Source organism: Lathyrus oleraceus, chromosome 2 (genome assembly GCF_024323335.1).
Source record: "Lathyrus oleraceus cultivar Zhongwan6 chromosome 2, CAAS_Psat_ZW6_1.0, whole genome shotgun sequence".
Classification (NCBI taxonomy): Eukaryota; Viridiplantae; Streptophyta; class Magnoliopsida; order Fabales; family Fabaceae; genus Lathyrus; species Lathyrus oleraceus.
Window position 1 is genome coordinate 94077049 of NC_066580.1, and position 22398 is coordinate 94099446.

Consider the following 22398-nt stretch of genomic DNA (forward strand, 5'->3'; position numbering starts at 1 on the left):
TCAAAGGAGAAAACAGCAGAAAGGGAAACACCAAAGATGGAGATGCCATCACTGTGGGAAATTTGGTCATCTGAAGCCGTTCTGCTATAAACTGTATGGTTATCATAGGCATACTCATCATCAGAATCACTATCAATCCAGACCCAAATAGCACAGGCCTATAATTAAGAAACAATGGATTCCTAAGACTAATGTTACTGGTCTGATAGCTCACATTCCACTCAGAATCTCAGCCAAAGAAGAATTGTACTTTGATAGTGGATGTTCCAGACACATGACTGGAAACCAAGACCTGCTAACTGATCTGCATCATCATACCATAAGCCATGTAACCTTTGGAGATGGAGCAAAAGGTGAAATCAAGGGAACATGTAAGCTTGGTTGTCTTGGAGTTCCTAAACTTGACAAGGTTCTACTAGTTAAGGGCTTGACTGCAAATCTAATAAGCATCAGTCAACTATGTGATAAAGGTCTGAATGTTAACTTCACCAAAACTGAATGTCTAATCTTTGACATAAATAGTGAAGTGATTATGAAAGGAATCAGGACCAAAGACAACTGCTACATATGGAGCTCTCAAATGGATTATCCCTTAAAGTATTGGATGAGTATAGATGCTCTCAAGAGTGATGAAAAACAAGTCTGTGGGAAATGTCAGACAAAGATGTCACACCAGAAGCTCAGAGGAGAAAAGGTTATGATGACTCAAACAACTGAGAGGTTAGATCAAATAGGTGGACATATGACCAGTCATAGGCAGAATGGAACTGTTGGGACTAGGCCACAAGGGACTTTATGTTTATCTCGAAGCAAAAAGGCCAAGAACAATGTGGAGAAGATTGGAATGACACCTGCTTCTACACATGTGAATGGTATAGAAGATGGAAGCAGTTGGGCTCAATTGGGTTTGATGAAACTATTGATGATTGCATACAATGTCACACACGATGTCATGACATTGTATTATGACAACCTGAATGCTGAAACTAGGTCCAAAAATCAGACTCAGCACAGATGGACAAAGTACTATTTTTGCTATTATCACGTCATTAGAAAATTCGTGGAAGACAAATTCAGAGGTCTAAAGCATGGACGGGAACTAGCAGACAGGGTTGCAAGGAATTTGGGTGAAATTCAAATTGAATATGAGGGAGGAAAATTAGGGATTTGGACTCTTGTGAAATTATGGCAATTAAAGTGGCAAAATAAAAGAAATAAAAATAGTGTCTGCCCTTTTAAAAGAAAGAGCCACATTAATGATAAATCATTCCCTAACATTGAAAATAATATCTATTCCTTTAACACACGCTACCTAAACACAACAATCTCCATTTCCATTCAACTTCTCAGAGAAGCTCAGCTAGGGCAAAGAAACTTTTCTCAAAAGTCCTACAACATGTCTTAATATCCATCATCATCTGGTTCAAAATCCCCTCACCATGCAAAGACTCCCTCCATGGAGTTTGTAGATGAAGACGTGATGGACGTTACTCCACTTTACATGATACCAGGCGACACCCCAGGTCCCTCCTCCAAGGCTGGAGATAAGCAAGGTAATACCTCTAGTAACTCCTCTCTTTCAAAAGACATGCATTATGCTGATTGTGCCATAAGGAACCTAGTCACTAGGATTCTAAGTGAAGGGCATGAAGTCAAAGGGGTTTCTACCCCTCTGTCCAGAAGGGACCCCTCTCCTGAGGAGGAACCTCATGCTGATAAAGATGATGACTCATCTAGATCAGAAAAGGAAGTTGCTGATGAAGGGCTATGCTCTCTAGGTAAAACCCTACCTAGCAAGAAACCAAATGTGTCTCAGGAGAAGGTTATTGACCTAGAGGAAGAAAGCTCTGAAGAAGAGGATGATCCTTTGGTTCATCTTGTAAAACCTAGTGTAGCTGAGAAACTGAGAACTAGGAAAGGGAAAAGTGTGGCTAAAATGAGAACAGCAAGAGTGAAAAAGGCTGCTGGTGTAGGACCCTCAAAATCCTGGAGCAAAGTTAAGGTTCGAAAAAGGAAAGAAAGAGACAGCTCTGACTCTGAGGAGGATGTCAAAGACGATGTCCCAGACATCTCCCCTGCAAAAAGGCAGGCTGTTCAGAAGTCTCCTGGCAAAGCTGCTGCTGTGTACCTTGATAATATCTCCTTTCATTTAGAATATGGTGCTACAAAATGGAAATTTGTCATTCAGAAAGAGTAGCCGTTGAAAGAGAGCTTGGTAAAGAGGCTATAGAGGTAAAGGAAGTAATTGATTTGATCAAAAATGCTGGACTAATGAAGACTGTGGCAGCTCTACCTCAATGTTATGAGGGGTTGGTAAAAGAGTTTGTTGTTAATATCCCTGAGGATATTTATGAAAAGAGCAGCAGGGAGTTCTGCAAGGTGTTTGTAAGGGGAAAATGTGTGAAATTCTCACCAAGTATTATCAACAAGTTCCTAGGAAGAGGAACTGATGGAGGAGTGGACCTAGAGACCACAGACAATGAGGTCTGTAGGGTTATTACAGCTGGCCAAGTTAAGGAATGGCCTAGTAGGAATCACTTATCAGCTGGGAAGCTCACTGTTAAATATGCCATCTTACACAAGACTGGTTCAGCTAATTGGGTGCCTACTAATCATATCTCTGCCATCTCCATTAGTCTTGGAAGAATCATTCATGCAATTGGAATAAGGGTTAACTATGATTTTGGCAAGTTTATATTTGATCAAACCATCAAACATGCCTCTACAAATGCTGTGAAGTTACCCATTGCCTTCCCATCCACTATTTGTGGGATTATCTTGAGTCAACACCCAGGCATTCTTAATACAAAGGACATGCCAAGCAGAAGAAAACCCCCTCTATCCATTCATTATAAGCTGTTTGAAGGAAGTCATGTAAATGATGTTGTCATGACATCTGCTAGAAGAGAGCCTGTATCTCAAGGAAGCTTAATTGATCAACTGAAAGATACCTGTAAGGAATTAGAGAATGGTATAAAGGTGGCCAAGGCAAGAAAAGAAGCTTTGGAAGTTCTTATTTGTAGCCTGGAAAAAGAGGAAATAGAGAAGGCTGGTAAGGATTCAGATGCAAAAGCACAATCCAGTAACAACTCTGAAAGCTCTGAAGGCTCTGAAGGTGTAGGTGAAGGTGAAGGTGATACTTCTTCCTCTAATTGATGGTTCCCCCTCTTGTGTGTTGAGGACTGAAGACTGTATGAGGTGTGTTGTGAAGACTGTGAAGCTGTTGTGTTGTTCTGCTGTTGCTATTTGGAAGACTAAAGTTTTATTGTTTTTTTGAAAAAAAAATGTGTAATGTGTGGCAGTCCTCATTGATATCTGTTTTGTAATTTTTAGGGCTCTTAAAGAGTTCCTTGGATTTGTTCATTATCTCAGCTATCACAACTGTGTATAGTGATGGTTTGTACTTCCTGAATATTATGTTTTAACATTCTTAATGATATAATATCTGATCTAACATTCTCTTCTAGACTAATAGACATTTATTTTGTCTGATTGGTCACCTTTGGTCAATTTTGACTAAAAAGGGGGAGAATTGCTGATATGGAAGCTATTATGGAAGTTGTGAGATGTATATAGCTGGAGGACAACTATTATTAAAGGAAGTGCACAGGTGTTAAAATAGAATGTTGTTTTGTTTACAGATGTCAAAGAGGATGTCTGATATGGTGCACAAGTGGTGTTGTTGAAGCAGATGTCAGAATGACATTCTGGCTGGTACAGGTGCTGGAGTTACAGTAGCTGTTATGTTCATGGAGACTGTTTGGTGTGTGCACAGATTTAGGGAGAGAAGGAGTACCCTTGTGCATTTGTGTGTCTTACTAGTTGCATCCATAACTAGTAATTCTGTTTGTGTTACACAAATTTAGGGGGAGGAGAAGTACCCTTGTGCATGTGTGTATTACTAGTAGCTATAACTAGTAATTGTTTTGCTTCTGCTGCTGTTTAAACTATTGTTAAGTTGTTTAACTGTTGATAGTTTACCTTGTGAACAAAAAGGACAGATATATGTTTTAGCCAAAATTTGCCAAAGGGGGAGTTTGTTGATTCTAAGTGTTGGCAGCAATTTTGGTAAAATAAAGAATGTTCACAAGATGTTATGTGTGATGTCTTAACATGAGATATCCTATGTACCTGCTGGAGTTCAAGAACATGTTCATGCAGGATTGTTTCAGAATGCCACATACAATGCCATGGCTTCTGATATTGGATGTACCTGTTGGAGCTTAAATGAAAGACATGTTCATGCAGGATTGTTTCAAGATGTCATACACAAGGTCATGGCATCTGATATGGTTGTACCTGCTGGAAGTTATAAAAGGAATTATTGGATTATGCAGGATTTTTCCAGGATGTCAGACCCGATGTCATGACATCCTGTACACAGAACATTCAGTGTGAATGTCTGGTGTTTTGTGATTGCACAATTAATGGCAATCTTTGTATGATTGAAGATCTGATTAGCTGGCGCATTCAATCATGGATTACAACCAGATTTACTTATTTTCCAAGGAGATCTAACTAGCTGTTATAAAAAGATTTGATTGGAAAATAGATTTAGGGTTTTCAAGATGTCCAAGCCCAACTGGATGCTTCTATAAAAAGGGACTTAAAAAACATGTTTGAACACACAACCAATATTGAGCGAAATATAGAGAGAGAGCTAGGGTTTGTGTCTGTTTAGTCGTGAGACTTGTAGGTCATTCAAGTCATCCATTGATGATTGAATTGGACTGATTTGTGGTTGTAATTTGTCACTCTAAAGCTGTTAAGCAAGAGTGTGTGTCTACTTGATCGAAGCTGTGAAGCAAGATCAAGTGTGTGTCTTCTTGATTGAAACTGTGAAGTAAAATCAAGAGTGTGTAATTGAAAAGTATTTTCTTTTCACAAGGGATTGTTGTTTAAAATCACTGGTGTGTGATTGTAGGGAAGTGAGTGGGTTCTCATATCTAAGAGTGCTTAGGTAGAAATTGCACAGGTAGAGATTAGGTGAGAAAGACTGTAACTTGTTGAAGTGTACGGAGAGTCTTTGAACTAATTCTATTTTAGTGAACTTCCTTCCTGGCTTGGTAGCCCCCAGACGTAGGTGAGTTGCACCGAACTGGGTTAACAATTGCTTGTGTCATTTGCTTTACCATTTTGTATCTTTATCCTATTTGTGTTAACAGATATTAGTGTCGTGACATTACCTTCGACATCTTATATCTGATACCAGAATTTCACCTTTCCTTGCTTCTACAAGTTGGAGAAGTGTGATGGAGGTTAGTGAAGAAATGATGTTTCATACATTTATGGAGATGGGATTTTGCTAGGGTATTGTTCTATTCTGAAGGGAAAAAAGCTATAATTTTGTTTATGTAATTTTTTTTATTTAAAATTAAAAAATGAGTGGAACATTTCACCTCAATCTATTTTACACACTGTGGTGAAAGGTGATATGTTTTAATTTAAAATGAAAAAAAAAGAGTGGAAAAACTTTTCACCTCGCTCAATTTTACCAATCGGGAAAAAAGGTTAGACAGTTTTGTCTAAAAAAAGCTCCACCACTACTAGAAAACAATGTTTAATGTCGGACACAAACCAACACAAATGCATATTTAAGTCAGCTTAGCGTCGGTGTTGAGTCTAGGCTAAAACACTTGAAGCTAAAATTTAGTGTCGGTCATAAACAGTCGTGGCTAAGTTAGACTTTGAAAGGTTAGGTGCAGGTCGACTCCAAACTGAGGTAAATGCTAATGCACACACAAACAAAATTAAGAAGCTTCGGCTCATTTGACGCTATAATCAAATTGTAAAAGTCAACAAAATTAAGAAGCTTCGGTCCAACCGACAGTAAAGCCAACATTTGAAAGTCAACAAATTAGTTAACTTCAACCTAACCGACCTAAAGTCAACTTTAAAAGTCAACAAAAATATGTAGCTTTATCTCAACTATCCTGAAGTCAATGTCACAAAAATGTTAGTGTTGGCTTGTACGACGCTAAAGTCATGCTCATAAAAGTCAACAGCGTTGCAAAACAATAATCTGGCCCTGCATTTTGTAAGCATAGACCTCCTGGCCAACATCGAAAGGACCAATATGCAATTACTCAACTATAAAGTTAAGACAAGGATAAGAAAATAAGATGCTATATGACCTTACTTGAAAGTGCAAAGAAAGCCATAACAATTTATTACAAGACAAGCATTATGTAAGGAAAATTTATAACTAGATTTATGGTATAAGTGGATCAAATATTATACTTCTCTTTTCATTATGACCAAAGTTACTATTAAATTCATACTAATGTTTAAACCAAAAAACTTTCCAATCATTGTCATCAAAGTCACAACAAATGCAATCACCTTAGATCTTACCCTCTTATTAGAAAAATATGCATAAGTTTAAGATTTAAAATTTACAGTAAAAATCACAAGCATGACATGGGCATCCCTTATAAAGTTCAAACACGAGGTGTTTGCTGAATTTAAGAAATTCAGAATCAAAGCTAAGAAACAGAATGGTCAGACTCTGAAGATTCTCAGAACTGATGGTGGAGGTGAGTATAAGTCTACATAGTTCAAGAAGTTCTATGAGGAGAATGGAATTGAGCATGAAGTGATTGTTCCATATACTCCTTAACACAATGGTCTTGCTGAAAGGAGAAACCAAACTTTGCTTGATATGGTAAGGAACATGCTGAAGAAGAAGAAGCTTTCTAACACTTTATGGGGAAAAGTTGTTGCCACTACATCATTTGTGCTTAACAAGTGTCCAACCAAGAAGCTGAAGTAAATTGTTCCTTTTGAGAGGTGGAGATAAGCAAAGTGTGAGTCACTTCAGAGTATTTGGTTCTATGTGTTATAAGCATGTTCCAAATGCTACTAAAAAGAAACTGGATGATAGAAGCAAGGTGATGTTACTGGTGGGGTATCACAATACAAGTGCTCATAAGATTTATTATCCATTCACTTATAAGGTTGAAGTCAGCAGAGATGTGGTTGTGAAAGAGTCAAAAGCATGGGATTGGAGTAAGTCTCAACCCAACTCTATTGCAGAGTTAACTTCTAAAGATATTGATTTTGATTATGAAGATGAGTCAGAGCCTAAAAATGATTTTGAGAGTGAGTCAAGATCAAAAGATGAGATTGATTCTGAGGGATAATCTGCTCTTGATGGTGATTCAGATTCTGGGGATCCAGATTCTGATGATGATTCAGATTCTGGTGGCAGTCCAGATTCTGTTATGGGAATATTCCAGATTCTGAAGGTGGTTATGCTTATGAAATCGGTACTTCTGGAGTTCCAACATCTGATATTGCTCCAGAATCAGAAGGTTTTGAACAAGTTCAAAGGCCACAAAGAATCAGAAACATTCCAAGAAGGTTTATAGAGTTTGACATACTACAAGACATTGAAGTAGATTCTGAAGAGGAAGTTATTTAGTGTGACATGTTAGTAGACTCTGAACCCGTGAGTACGAAAGAAGCTCTAAAGTAGAAAGTCTGGATGAAGGCCATGAAAGAAGAACTTGATGCCATAAAGAGAAACAAGACTTGGAAGTTGACAAAAATTCCAAAGAACAAGAAAGCCATCAACGTGAGATAGGTTTATAAGGTGAAGCTAAAGCCATATGGATCAATTGGTAAACACAAAGAAAAGTTAGTTATGATAGGTTTTCTGCAGAAACCTAAGTTAGATTCCTTTAAAGTGTTTGCGCCTGTAGCAAGACATGAAACAATCATGTTGGTGATTGCGATAGTTGATAACGTGAATTGGCCTATGATGCATTTAGATGTGAAATCTGCATTTCTGAGCGGTCAATTAGAAGAAGAGATTTATGTGTCACAAGCTTCTGAATTTGAGAAAAAGAATCAGGAAGGGATAATGTACAGATTACACAAAGCCTTGTATAGACTGAAACAAGCCCCTAGAGCTTGGAATCTGAAAAATGATTCATTTTTTAAGAAGCAGGGGTTTCAAAAATGTGAGATGGAGTATGGTGTCTATGTTCAATGTACTTCTGAAGGCAATATCATTCTGGTGTGTCTGTATGTTGATGACATATTGCTAATAGGAAGTTGTGAACATGCGATAACTAAGTTCAAGAAGGAGCCGATGAATGAGTTTGAGATGACTAATATAGGAAATATGGTTTATTTTATAGGGATGAAGATTGTGTACTCTGAGAAAGACATAATTTTACATCAGGTGAAACATGAACTTGAGCTTCTGAAGAGATTTGAGCTGCTGAAATATAAAGTTGTTGTCACACCTGCTGATACAAATCAGAAATTGGATTCTAATTCTGATGGTGATGATATAGATGCAACAACATTCAAGCAATTGGTAGGGTCTCTGAGGTATTTGTGTAATACCAGACCTGCTATTTGGTATGCAGTTGGAATAGTGAGTAGATTTGTGAGTAAACCAAAGTGGTCTCATTACCAAGCTGATGTCAGAATTCTGAGGTATATAAAGGGAACTCTAAAGTATGGAGTTTTGTTCCCTTATGGTACTAAAACTGGCTCAAAACTTTTGAGTTACTCAGATTCTGATTGGTGTGGAGACAGAGTTGACAGAAGAAGTACTTTTTGGATACTTGTTTAAGTTTATGGGAAATCTTATTTCTCGGTGTTCCAAGAAGCAACCAGTTGTTGCTTTGTCAACATGTGAAGCAGAATATATTGTAGGTGATGTGAATGCATGTCAAGCCGTGTGACTTCTAAATTTACTGAAGGATCTGAAGATCAAGGTAAACAAGCCTCTAAAGCTGATGATCGATAACAAGTCTGCAATCAATCTCAATCTTGCCAAGAACCAAATGCTGCATGGGAGAAACAAACATATTGAGACTAAGTATCACTTTCTGAGAAATCAGGTTCATAATGGAGTGCTAGAAGTTGTGCATTGTAACACCCAGAAGTAGCTGACAGATGTTTTGATGAAGGAGATCAAGACTGATCAATTTCTCCGCTTTAGGGATGAAATTGGTGTTGTTAATTTTGGTTAAGCTGAATATGAATTAAGGGATGTTATTATAATTAATTGATATTTTTAGAAACTTGTAGACAAAGTTTGTTAGAGGGTATTTTAGTATTTCTCCTAAAGTCCCACTTGTATTTAAGCAACTGAGTGGTGTGAACAAATTGTATCTTTTATTCCTTTTACAGTGTGTGTGTGCATTTTCTGTGTAACCGTTTTGAGTAATAGAAGTTTGTTATTATTATATCTTCTCTCTCTTGTTCATTGTTCATCTTTATCACCTTGTGCACCAACGAAAAACAACAATAAATTTACCTAGTTATTAACAATCTGGCCATAGCCATAATGAAAAACAAAAGAGGAGATGGATAGATCGACATCGAAGTCATGGCAACATGTTGTTTTCTCTGATATCCATTTTACTGCAACAATCAAATATATAAATAAATTGAGTTAGACTAGTTCATACTTTGGGAAAAGAGTTCGAAGGTAGATTCATACAGAGAGATGCAAGATTGAAAAAGAGTGAGAACACATTTTGATTCTATGAAACATGTGATTTGAATCGAGTGAAATCACACCATAAAAAGGTGTAAACCATCACCAAAAACAAAACCTATTTGTTTCTTATATATTTTTTTGAAAGTAATCAATTAGGTTCAAATGTAGGCATCTATGTGCATTTTGAGATTATGAAAAGACCAAAATTAATTATCCAATGCACTGGCATCAAAACACAAATAAAGAGCACATGAGATTTGATCACGAATTTCAACCACATATTTAAGTGAAACAAATAAAAGGAACATATGCATTTGAAGATTTTCTTACCTTGTGACCAAACTTCATGTTTGATGCAAGAAAGTAATGTTGCGAGAGTTAATGAAAAATCATCAAGTACTAATTTAGAGAAAAATATGAAATTTCCGTGGTCTTGAAATCACTTTCTTCTATGTTGTTATCACAAATCAACATATGATAAAATAAATGTCCTTCAATACCTTGAAAAAGCTTATGAGCAAAATGGAAATTTCCTTGGCACGTCTTACAACAACCATCAATCAACGCATTATAAGCAACAACATCGGGAACAATACCTTCAAAAAATATATGAAAATGAAATGAAAGTTCTAAAAAATATGGAATGAAATAAAATTGTGTGATTGAAATAAGTTAGATTAAGAAAACTCAATAATTAGATCATAATTAAATATAGTTATATAAAATATTTGTAACATTTAAATTATAATTAAATAAAGTTTTATTTTATTTTATCATAGTTAAATTGAATTCTTTTACAATTATTGGATAGATACATATTGGATGATGCTTGAAATTGAATTCGCATATCATTATTTAGCCCCAAACACTTTTCATTTAATATTTTGATCATTTTAACGAAAATATACAAATTTCTGACGTGGCATTTTATATGACGTCAATAAAGAATACCAAAACTCCACGTGTACAAGCCATTTGTACTTTGTCGTATATAACAAGTCTTTTTGTTCGGTCTCAAAAGTAACTTAGAAAGAAAGGAAAAAAAAGGGTTTAAGCTTTGAGGTACGGTAACTGTTGCGTGGTTTTTGTTCTTTATTCATGGTGGTAGGGTTTTCTTTTTCATTTTTTTTTTCTTAAATTAAAAAAAAAACTCTATATTCTATTATATCCATCAATCATTCTCACAACAAATTAATATTTAAAATGAAAACGTGAAAAGGAAGAGAATTTATTTGAGTTGGGATTTGTAGTTTCTTTTCATAGATAGATTTCTTTTACATTTTTCGTCACTTCCAATGTTTTGATTTTTTCCTTTTCCCAAATTATTGCATTCTCCAACCCAAATTCTGTTACTTTATCGTAATTTTTCAACCAAAAAATAAAGGGAGGTTAGTTGTATATGTTATTGATGATTCTTAATTCTTAATTTTTGTTCTTCATGTTGAGATCCGATCGGGTTAGGGTAAATTTATAGGGTGTTGTGGTGTTGAGTTTTGAGTTTTCTTCTTCATGTTATTGATTTGGTTTTGAATTTGAGATTATTATTTTTTTATGACAGATAGGTTCTGATACATTTGTGCTTTGGTGAATTGATGAGTTATAAATGTTCATGCTATGGTGTTGAAGAAGAGGCTGGGTAATGGACTTAGGGGATTTCAGGTCCCTGAGATACCTAAATGTCCAAGATCTACCAGAGTAAGTTACTGCTGCGATTATTGAAATTGTTTTTTTATGTGTGTTTTGTTTGAAGTTGAATTTGAAATTGTTTAGACGAGGGTTCCGATCGAGAAACCGGCTGAGGATGGTGGCGCGTGTGCTTTTGAACTACTTGCATCTTTAGCCGGGAAGTTGCTGCAGGAGAGTGAAAGTTCCAATTCTAGTAATGTGTCTGAAGGTAGGCTGTTAACCGAAGAGCAATATCGAGATGGAAGTTGTGATGAAAAGAGCTGTGAGAAACGCGTTGAGATTAGTGAGAGTGATTGTTTACTAGAATGCATTTCAGCTAGTGATAATGTGAAGTCTGAGATTTTAAAATTGGAGAATAAGTTTGGGAATCATTCTAATACTAATAGACTCGTGGAATTACCGAACAATCACGAGGTTGGAAGTTCTGGCTTCGAGCGATTATCTGCGGATGATAAGTTTAGTTTGAAGGATCCGTTGGAGTTACGTGTTAACTCTCCTTCATTAGTCGATTTGAACAGTAATGTTGTTAAATCTCCATTTCGTGGGGAGTTGTTTCCCAATGCTTCCTTTTCGAGGCACGGGAATGATAATAAGTTACATTTTATTGATGATGACGAAAAATTTATTAGGTGCAACAAAGTTTGCACCAAACCGAAGGCTTTTAGACCTTCACGGTGCATTGCTCGCAAAATAATCAGGAAGCGGTTGACTTCCAAACACTGGAAGGTTGCTCCAAAGTTGAAGGATTATGAACGTTCTAGATATGGTAAGGTTTTTAGTAAATTATCTTCTATATGTGCTTTGTTATCTTTCACATATGTATTGTTCTTACTGCTCCTCTCACTAAGATAGTTTTACTAAAGAATGTGTAATTTGTAGATAAGGGAATAAAACCCTCAAGTCGCAAAAGGAAGACTTATTACAATTTCGAAAGATCTCAGTGTTACACTCTTTCAAAGAGGAAGAAATTATCAGAGAAGGGTTCAATGGTAACTCATTGTGGAGGATTCAGCAGTGAGAGTGTATCTGATTTACCTAAGAAAGGAATTTGTGGAAATAACCGAAGCTCTTCTACAAAAGCTCATGTCTCTAAAGATTCTCATGGTAAAATTTCGGAGTGTTCATTTGTTTTGATTAGCATATGTTCTTTGCATCTTATTGGAGTTGATGATTTATATCCTTTGGTACAGTCAAGTTTAGAATCAAGTCATTCAGGATTCCAGAGCTTTATGTTGAAGTTCCCGAAACCGCAACTGTGGGTTCATTAAAGGTATGAAAAGATAGATTGTTTTTTATTTTATTTTATGTTAAATTTTAAACTATTACGGTTTCCATTGAGCCTTATTAACAGATTGAAGGCAAGGCAAAACATATTTTGTTAATACATTTTGATTGCTTACAAATTTTTATAGAGGACAGTCATGGAGGCAGTGATGACTCTAATAGGAGGTGGAGTGCATGTTGGTGTTCTTGCTCAGGGGAAGAAAGTTAGAGATGACAACAGAACTCTTCGGCAAACTGGTATATCTTGTAAAGAAAATCTAGATAAACTCGGTTTTGTTTTGGAGCCTAGTTCTTCTCAAGCTTCTCCAGTTGTTTGCGCCGGTGATACTTCTCACTGTGAAGCGTCTGAGCCAACTATGTGAGTCAATGTTTCTTTTGTTCACCATAGCTCAGGTTCTGTTTGGATAAGCAACTTAAATAAGGGCTTACGGTAGAGCCTACCATATAAGAGCTTATGTTTGAACTATTTCTATAACAAAGTATAAAATTAAATCAAACTGTTTTCTTATAAGCTATACGTTGTTTTCATAACATATCCGGAAGAGTTTTATGGAAATAAGCGGAAAAAATGTTCATAAGCTATTTCTATAAGCTTGTTCAAACAGTCTCACAATTAATTATGCTACTAGATAAACTCAAATTGACAATTGTAATAAATTAGCATCATTTATTTAATGGTGAGAAATTAACTGTTTTGGTCATCTTGATGAAATTAACTTTTCAGCTCCATTCAATTGAATGTTTCTTTCATCTGTATAACTAATTTCATAATTGGATTTTTCTAGGTCTCTAAGAACTCCCTCCATAGAATCAGGGGTTTCTGTTACCAAGCAAGATTCTTCCTTGATTACAAATACCGGTGACCTTGTTGAAAATAACCATGAATCAGCTTCTTCCCTGGATGACACTATGTCTGATAAACTAACACAAGATTCTGGAGCGCTAGTTCCTGTTCCAGATAATAGCTCAGAGGTATTAGCTGCCGTTCCCGTGAGTCACAACACCGGACACTCTGAGATTGTACAGCGTCGAACCAGGAGACCGTTTTCTGTTTCTGAAGTGGAAGCACTTGTTCATGCAGTTGAAGAAGTTGGAACTGGAAGGTTTGATGAAAATCTGCTTCACCAGCAGTTTTGGAAGAAAAATTGGGTTGCTGACATTGTTTTAACTATGCAGGTGGCGTGATGTAAAGTTGCGATGTTTTGAGAATGCAGATCATAGGACTTATGTAGACTTAAAGGTACTCCCTTCTATTATATTTATTGAATCGAAGCACACTTTACTTCGGTCTATGTAGTCGACTTATTGTGAAAAAACTCTAGTTGCTATTGATTGCACAAATCATTTCCACAAAATTTTGCTTATTTTAATCTTAGTTGCATTATTACTTCCAAGAGTCTCAGGTCTGTCGAAACATGGCTTTACAATGTGTCAATAGGGTAGTCATTACCTTATAAGTCAATTTTGTACGGATTGAGTTAAATTAAACCTAAATTCTAATATGGTATCAAAGCTTATACAATTGTTGGGCCACTTAGGTCTCACACACCAGATGTCTAGTGATGGGCATGAAGAGGTGTGTTGAGAGTTCACATTGTTAGATGAAATATGATCTAAAAATGTTTTTTTTTAAAAGAAACTTCTCATTCAATGATCAAAAACTTAGAATTGGGCCTTAAGCCCACTAGGGCTACCCGGTTTACCAACAGTGCGCCGCTTCGTGGTTGTCTAACACAAAACCTAACAAGATTGTGCGCCGCTTCGTGGTTGTCTAACACAAAACCTAACAAGATTGTGCGTCGCTTCGTTGTTGTCTAACACAAGCCAATTTTGTAAGGGTTGAGGAAGTCATAACCGAAATCTAACAATGTGTTATAAATGGTTGAATAGTCCTCAGCTTTACAAGCCAATTTTGTAAGGGTTGAGTAAGTCATAACCAAAAGCATTGTTAATGGCTAATGACTCCACCTTTTGGTGTTTGCAGGATAAATGGAAAACTTTAGTACACACTGCCAAAATCTCCCCTCAACAAAGGAGAGGACAGCCAGTTCCTCAGGAGCTGTTGGATAGGGTTTTGGCTGCTCATGCCTTTTGGTCTATCCACCAAACCAAACATCATGTCAAGCATCAAACCAATGGTGACCAACCACTTGTGATTATGTAGAAAAGACATTTAACGTGATTGACTTGTAACTGTGGTAAACAAACTTGTACATTTGTTTCATATTCATGTAATATCTTCCTTACCAAATTCTTTACTGGCCTTCAATTTAAACAGGTTGGCATTTGTAAATTAAATAAGGAATAGGGTTGATGTAAGGTGTAATAGAAACTTGTTTTCTATTATTTTTGTAATTTTCATTTAACTTCATGAATGTATGTAGTTTTGTCAATACCATGACAACATTATGACAAAGGAAAATATTCTCCTTATCTGTTGGATATTTTATTTTCATTATTTATTTATTAGTATTGATATATGAACTATGAACACATTCTCTATTAGTCCAAAACAAGGAAGAAGTACCATTTTCAATAGCGGGATTTTCTTTGGGAATGGGGAAAGGATATTGTATTGGATGGACCCTTGGCCTAAGGGGGCAGATTTTGCTGTAGGTTATGTCGTCTTTAGTTAGCGGTTGATGAAAGTATTTCTATAGCTGAGATGGAAATATTAAATTTGGAGTCAGGGGTCTAGGTTGGAGGTGGCAAAAGAGACTTTTCACTTAGCAGGAGGGGCATGTGAGAGAGTGTAGGTCTTAGATAACATTCTCTTGTAAGATAAAGTGTTTTTGTTTGCGTGGAAGTTAATCGACAATAAGATCTATCCGACTTAAAGTGTTTTTGTTTGCGTGGAAGTTAATCGACAATAGGATCTATATGTTGAAAAATGAAAACTCTTGCATCTATTCTTATAATGTGATATTTATGGACACAGATTCTTTCCCGCTGCCCTTACATATTTTTCATGCTGATCAAATCTTAGCCATTTATGCGGTAATTAATATTAATTACTTTTTATATTATATTTGATCAAAATAAGTGACTGAGATGGAGCAAGACCATTCAATCACGACAGAAGATTCATGTCCGATATTTATGGACAAATTTGGAGTAGTGTCATGCATTGGTTAAGAATTATGTGTCCATTTAAATAACATCAATCCGTGTCCATTTGAATAACATCAATCCTCACGCCCTTCAATTTTGTGGATTACATTCTTTTACTAAGAAGACTCAATGCTTTGAAATCATCTATTGACAAATTTCGCAAGTCAAACAATAAATATTTAGATAAGAGGCTTTAATCAATCTAAGTTCTTGTTAAAATAATCCATCTAAATTCTTTATGAAATAAACCATCCATTAATATTTGATATTCATTTCTATTTCTTTTCTCTTTGTGATTGATTCTAGTGAATCTTCATTTTTGAATTTACCTTATCCCACATTGTGCTTATGAGGATTAGTTTGAATATATATATATATATATATATATATATATATATATATATATATATATATATATATATATATATATATATATATATATATATATATATATATATATATATATATATATATATATATATATATATATATATATATATATATATATATATATATATATATATATATATATATATATATATATATATATATATATATATATATATATAAGATTAATTGTTATGTCCTCTCGGTGTAAAAGATTTTACATTGTCAATGCATCACAATCATCCGTTTATATTACTTTTTAAGTGGTTAAAATAAAAGTCAAACATTTTAAATAAATCAATGGTTCTGATTAATTGACTTACACTGTCAGTGTATATCAATTAAATTCTTTATATATTTTATTTAAAATCTTTATATATTTGGTTTTTTATAAAAAAAAAAAAGGAATTTTGTTAAAAACTTTATGGTTTTATAAAAAATTTCTAAAATTTCCATTCTCAAAAAAAAAAAAAAATCCATTTTTTTTCTATTGATAATAACAATTCCCACTCTTAAACCTCGGGCAGGGTATAGCGGTAAAAAAAGGCTACGGCGGAGGAGGGAGGGGGCGGAAAGAAGTGAATGGAGAAATGGTTGGGAGCGGAGCGCCTGATTTCTTCTACAAAGAGGCTCAACGCCTCGGCTACGTTGCTCGCTCGGCGTTCAAATTGGCTCAGATACAGAGACAGCATAAATTAATCAAACCCGGTTCTTCCGTTCTCGACTTGGGCTGCGCTCCCGGTTCATGGCTTCAGGTCGCTTGTCAGAGCTTGGGCCCATTCCACAACGGTGGCTCCGTTCTCGGCATCGACCATAAGAAAGTTAAAGTCCCTCCTCTTCATTGTGATTCCAGGGTTCAAACTATTTCAGCTGATGTCATGACCCTCCCTAAACACCAACTCAGAGACCTTTCTCCTAAGGTTAGTTTTCATAAGCACTAACACACTTTTTTTCAGGGCGTCGGTGCTACAAAGGTTTTCATTGCTTACTTGCTCTATGTAGTTACAACAACATACAGTTAGTTAGTTACATCATAGTTAGTTAGTTACAACATAGTTAGTTAGTTAGTTACTTACAACATAATTAGTTAGTTCTAACAATGTGTCTTTGCCAATTAGTTAGTTAGTTATAACATAGTTAGTTACAATTACAACATAATTAGTTAGTTAGTTACAATTACATGATAGTTAGTTAGTTCTAACAATGTGTCTTTGATTTTCCTTTCTGCAGCAAAAAGGATTTTCTGTAATACTCTCGGACATGTGTCCATTGGTTTCTGGAATCACGACTAAAGATGCTGCTTTGTCATTTGAGCTAGGGATGCGAGCGATAGATTTGGCTGTTGGCAGGGTTGCTTCTGTTTGTAATTCTGATGCTGATAATCGGGACGAGGAGCCATGTGATGATCTGTCAAGTTCAGATGACAGAGGAGTGTTGCGAGTTGGAGGCCATCTTGTTATCAAGCTTTTGGAAAGTGAAGACGCCAAAGGTGGTTTTGTGGTTTCATTTTTTCCCGAGCAAACTTGTGTTGGTTTATTTGGTTGTGTATATGTTATTTAATGAACCGGTTTGATATCTTTGTTGCAGAAATAAACCAAATTTGTAAACCATTGTTTGCGAAGTCGTCGTGGTTGAGACCTAAAGCCACTAGACCTTCATCGAGAGAGATCTATTTGATATGTCAAGGTTTAAAGCCGGAAATCAAGATATAGGTTGTTTCATGTGGTTTGTCCTGATGAATGTTTTGTGTGAGCAGAATACAAATTCATGTAAGTTGCAACCTTGGTTCGTTTTTTTTTACTCTGTAATGCAGTGTTGTCTAATAGTTACTATAGCAGCTTTATTGAGTGCTATAGTTTAGAGACTATAGCACTGCAGCATAGGAAAAATTTGAATAAACCGCTATTTTCCACAATCTAGTATTTCAAAATGTGTAAATGGGAAGTTCATGAATTTACATCCAAGTTTTGATGCTAACATTATTCTCGAGCTTGAACTATGCAATGCCTTCTGATTTGTTAAGGGTGGTAAGACATAGTGTATTTATTGTTGGAAAAATAACATTTTATTGTTTGTTGCTGTTGCTCATTCAAAATCCGATGAGATTGAAACACTAGCTTGCATCTCTCAATTATCTTTGTACCTCTCTTTTGCAATGATGCATGTTTCTTGTGAATTTTTAGCTCTCTTCTAAATTCTCTACCAGCTACGGTTCATAATCTTATTTTCAAAGGTGATCAAATCTGAATTTTCCTCCCTTTCTCTCTCTGATACAACCGTTCTTCCTCTAAATTTGCTGCATTTGTGCTTGGAATTGATTTGTCAACAACTTATGTATTGGTAATAGTTTTGTTATTCAACAATGACTTGAAACTTTCTTTCTTTTTTTGTCTTTATAATTTTAGGAACACTGTTTTCTCTGTTTCTAAGCTCAAGTGAGCTTCAATTCAAGCTCATTTTTGGATTTTACAGGAACTTCTTATTCAGGTATCGCCTTCTCATATTCATTGTTAGATGAGGATAGTTAATTTGTTTGTAAAATGCTGAGTAAGTTGTGGTGGAACGTGATCATGTACTTTTATGCTCAGCATATTCTCAATCTGATTGTCATATCAGGATTATCTCAAAGGACGAGGTTTGGATAGTTGGTTCTTTGTGAGCAATGAAATCAGTTTCATCGAGTGTTATTTGCTACATTCTAGCGAGTTAAAATGTGATTTTTGTAACAAGCTTCTAAAGAGTAAAATCCAAGATTTTGATCAGAATATAGTCACCCATCTTAGCTTACAGTGTAGTAGTTAGTCCCTCGTTTGTGTTCATCTTTTCTTCTCTTGCTTTAGAAAACAAAAACCACCACCATCCATCATGAACCATCAAACCCTTTTTTCCTGTAGATATCTTATTTTTGGGGCTGCTGCAAAATTAAGAATAGATGGAGATGAAAATAGAGAAATAAATTTGTTCGATAAAATTCTAAAACGTATGTTTTCACACTAAGTTTAAAGAACAATTCGTCTCCACCAATCTTTGTATGTTGGATGCAAAAGGGTTTACCGGCGAATTTCCTGCGGGATACTTTGGAAACCTTAAACATAATTGCACAATCTCTCTAAGCACAATCTCTCTAAGCGTATCTTTGATAATATTTTTCAGAAGAATGTTTCTTTTAGTTACTAGTATGAGAAAATAATTTGATATTGGTTTATTTTTTCATCTTGCCAAAAACCTCTTATTTATAATGAAGTTCACACATCTTTTAGAAAATGTATGGCACCGTTTTGATTATAACGTACTACTCCGATATAATTTATAAGTAAAAAAATATAACTTTTACGTTTATAAAGAATGATAGTAAGTGCATTTAATTTTCTTGGATTGATGTAAAAAAGATAACACAATTATTAATATATCCTTATTAAATTGTCATTCATTAACAACATTAAGTAATTAATGGTAGAATAGTTTTGAAATAAAGACAATAAATAAGATTAGATTTGGTGACATTTGCTTATATTTAAAGCAAAAATTTATAAAAGACTTTTGTTTATAAATAAGGTCGGAGGAAGTATGAAAAGTAACAAATCACCACGGACCATTCAATTGAGAGATAAAAAATCTGAATGATTGTATTATTTGATTTAATAATATAAATGTTACATTCGGACTTTTCATCTCTCAATTGAATGGTCCGTGGTGATTATTCTTGGTGTAACGTGCTATGTGATTGATTACCTTTTATTAGGAACAATTGCAACTTATCAACAAACCATTGCTAATTTTATGCAAACCGTTGTTATTTTTCATACGTTATAATCAAAACGGTACAATACCTTTTCTAAGAGATGTTTCTGTTTTCAAACAGGTTCATTATAGATAAGAGGTTCTTGGCACGATGAAAATAAATAAATAAACCGGTCTCAAGATTTTTTGTCATACTAAATCATCTTTCTCTTCTCTAATGCATGAGAGCATGTAAAAGATATATTCTTCTGTAAAATACTATCAAAGATACGCTTAGAGAGATTGTGCAATTTTCTTTAAAATTCCAAAGTATCCGGCAGGAAATTCGCCGATAAACCCTTTTGCATCCAACATAAAAAAAAATTGGTGGACGTGAATTGTTCCTTAAACTTAGTGTGGAAACATGCGTTTTTGAATTTTATCGAGCAAATTAATTTCTCTATTTTTATCTCCATTTATTCGTAGTTTTGCAGCAACCCAAAAACAAGATATCCTTTTAGAATGTCAGGTATCTCTCCGACGCATCTTACCTGACTAGTAAAGATCAAATAATTGTATCAATAACGGGATATTTTTCTAAAAAATCTTAAACCCATATCAAATGGGATATTGCGGTACAAAACTCATTACCAAACATATGCATATACTCTATTTCTCTTGTGATCTCAAGATTTAAAAAAAGAACGAAAATAGAAGACTATCAACCGTCTAAATCATAATGAAAATTAAATTTTTCATTTAAAATGAATTTCTACCATTTAGATTGGAATTAGGATCAATGTATTCATTAATTTTTTGGATAAAAATAATTTGTTTGTGGATATCACATACATGCGGATATGAATTTTTTTTGTCGCTCTTAATCCCAACTATATTTTATGAGAAATGCTTTATGTTACAAAACGAAATTTCACAGATCAACGTGACAATAGCTTGATCATGTCTCCTATATTCCACCAAATCTGAAACTTATACGTACCCAACATTAAACACATAAGTTTTCTTGTGCTTCAGGAATAATTATTGGCGTACTAAATAGCAATACTCATGTTTTATTCATCTACAAGTCTCGAATTTCAAACATTGTTTAAAAAATATGAATTCTAGTTTAATTTTTTTTTTTAAGTTACACTTAAAAATAAAAAGAGGGAGTAGTGGAGAAGGTTATTACAAAAATTAGTTACTAAAACCACGAGTGTGTAACTCAAATGCTAGAAATTCCCAAGGACAAAGGACAAAAAGTAAAATGACAGTGGAACATCGACGATCAAGATTGTTTAGAGGGCGATATTAAAAAATTTATGACTTTATATCAGAATTTTCTTAAAAATCTGTGTAAAATTATATTTTTTATATCGGATTTTTCCAAAACCTATATGAAATCATAGTTTTATGGAAAAAATATGATTCTTATCAGTTTTTTCAAATATACCAATTTTTTTTTAAATCTAAAAAATTATAAAACGTATCAAATTTATCAAAAAAAATAAAAAATGTTAAATTCATTTGTGAAAAAAGTGGTAAAAATGCATACCGAACTTTTTAAATATACTACTGAATTGTTCCATTCATATCAGATATTTAACTTATTCTACCAAATTTTTCGTGCGAACTTTTAAATAAATCTTTGTCAAAAATAATATTGGTACTAACAAAATATAAGGGGTGCCAGAATAAATTTGGAGAGAAACATGGGCCAAGCCCATTAATCTTATAAATCTCTCCCGCCAAACCATGTGCCCAAAATTTAAAAACAACACAGAAACTTTTCTCGTGCACTTTCGATTCGGAAACAACAACTAGTATAAGAGAATCCTATGTCTTTTAAACTTGGGTCCCACACCCCATACAATCCCAAAAACACGATCTTTTGCCACGTGGATTCGATCTCATTAGATTCCAACACAAGCTTACGCGTTTTTCCCCCAAAAAAACAAAACCTCACTATCGACTTCCTCAGCAAGTAACTCAAATTACCCCTAAAACAATGCCGCTATAAATAACATCTAACCACCCTTATTTCATATTTTCAAATATACAAAACAAGAAAAAGAAAAAGAAAACACTCTAAGAAAGAAGATGGCTATGAAATTGGACAAGGAAGAAGGTTGTCGGACACCAAGACACAGCGGATCTCGGATACCGGCAGCCGTGGCATGTCCGGCAGCACCGAGAAAGAAGCCGGTGGTTAATTCAACGAAGAAGAAGATCCTACCAAAGAATGGTTACTTCATACCCCCTGACCTGGAGCTAATTTTTAGTGCTCTTCCTACAAGGGAGTCTTTTGCTTAGTTCTTCAAAGTTCTAAATATATACTTTTCTTTCATCAAATTGGAGCTTTGAGAATCACACTAATTTAACCTAGTTGTTTTCATGTAAATGTAGATTATGGGTACACAAGTGAAGTGATGATTTCACCATCGATGGAGATTTTCTAGAACTTGATCTATTTTATTTTACGAGATCGAGCTCAACTGTCTTGAAGTTCTAGAGAAAAAAAAAACAGATTTTAACTACATAATAGTAGTTTTTACTTATTTATTATGTTATTTTTAATATTTATTTGAAAAAAATAGTATTTAAGATCTTTGATGACATGATTTTATTGAGGTGAGTATAATGAAGAAGGTGATGAGTAAAGATAAGATATGGATGAAGATAATGATGATTAATTGTTAAAATTGTTTTATCAAAATTAGTTGGTTGTATAATTGTTTATGAATACT

The 22398-nt window shown here is 34.7% G+C and overlaps 2 protein-coding genes across 13 annotated transcripts; both read left to right on the plus strand.

The window, feature by feature from the left end:
- The first annotated feature begins 10463 nt into the window (after positions 1-10463).
- LOC127118278 (telomere repeat-binding protein 4) lies at positions 10464-14866 on the plus strand. 7 transcript variants are annotated; one of them, XM_051048442.1, is made up of 9 exons: positions 10464-10525; positions 11022-11158; positions 11234-11915; positions 12029-12253; positions 12340-12419; positions 12562-12791; positions 13219-13536; positions 13610-13673; positions 14418-14866. In XM_051048442.1, the coding sequence occupies exons 2-9, from the start codon at positions 11078-11080 to the stop codon at positions 14595-14597; spliced, it is 1860 nt and encodes a 619-aa protein (XP_050904399.1). In that variant the 5' UTR covers positions 10464-10525; positions 11022-11077; the 3' UTR covers positions 14598-14866. The 7 variants fall into 7 exon arrangements, with proteins under 7 accessions (XP_050904399.1, XP_050904400.1, XP_050904403.1 ...); XM_051048443.1 differs by having other exon boundaries at positions 10499-10567; XM_051048446.1 differs by having other exon boundaries at positions 10507-10525; positions 11026-11158.
- A 1569-nt stretch (positions 14867-16435) lies between these two features.
- Positions 16436-22390, plus strand: LOC127118279 (uncharacterized). Of its 6 annotated transcripts, none has more exons than XR_007802169.1 (5): positions 16436-16851; positions 17162-17420; positions 17519-17700; positions 18337-18418; positions 22058-22390. XR_007802169.1 is itself a non-coding variant. In XM_051048448.1 (3 exons), the coding sequence occupies exons 1-3, from the start codon at positions 16522-16524 to the stop codon at positions 17641-17643; spliced, it is 714 nt and encodes a 237-aa protein (XP_050904405.1). In that variant the 5' UTR covers positions 16436-16521; the 3' UTR covers positions 17644-17908. The 6 variants fall into 6 exon arrangements, 1 of the variants encoding a protein (XP_050904405.1); XR_007802168.1 differs by lacking the exon at positions 22058-22390 and adding an exon at positions 18520-18696; XR_007802167.1 differs by lacking the exon at positions 22058-22390 and adding an exon at positions 18548-18696.
- The last annotated feature ends 8 nt before the right edge of the window (positions 22391-22398 follow it).

What these genes read in the sequence shown, in the direction of transcription:
- LOC127118278 (XM_051048442.1), top strand. Translation starts at nt 11,078, where the DNA reads ATGGTGTTGAAGAAGAGGCTGGGTAATGGACTTAGGGGATTTCAGGTC. An exon ending in GAAGCGTCTGAGCCAACTAT is followed by an intron (nt 12,792 to 13,218) that starts GTGAGTCAATGT and finishes GGATTTTTCTAG; the next exon opens with GTCTCTAAGAACTCCCTCCA. An exon ending in GGACTTATGTAGACTTAAAG is followed by an intron (nt 13,674 to 14,417) that starts GTACTCCCTTCT and finishes TGGTGTTTGCAG; the next exon opens with GATAAATGGAAAACTTTAGT.
- LOC127118279 (XM_051048448.1), top strand. Translation starts at nt 16,522, where the DNA reads ATGGTTGGGAGCGGAGCGCCTGATTTCTTCTACAAAGAGGCTCAACGC. An exon ending in TCAGAGACCTTTCTCCTAAG is followed by an intron (nt 16,852 to 17,161) that starts GTTAGTTTTCAT and finishes TCCTTTCTGCAG; the next exon opens with CAAAAAGGATTTTCTGTAAT. An exon ending in GGAAAGTGAAGACGCCAAAG is followed by an intron (nt 17,421 to 17,518) that starts GTGGTTTTGTGG and finishes TCTTTGTTGCAG; the next exon opens with AAATAAACCAAATTTGTAAA.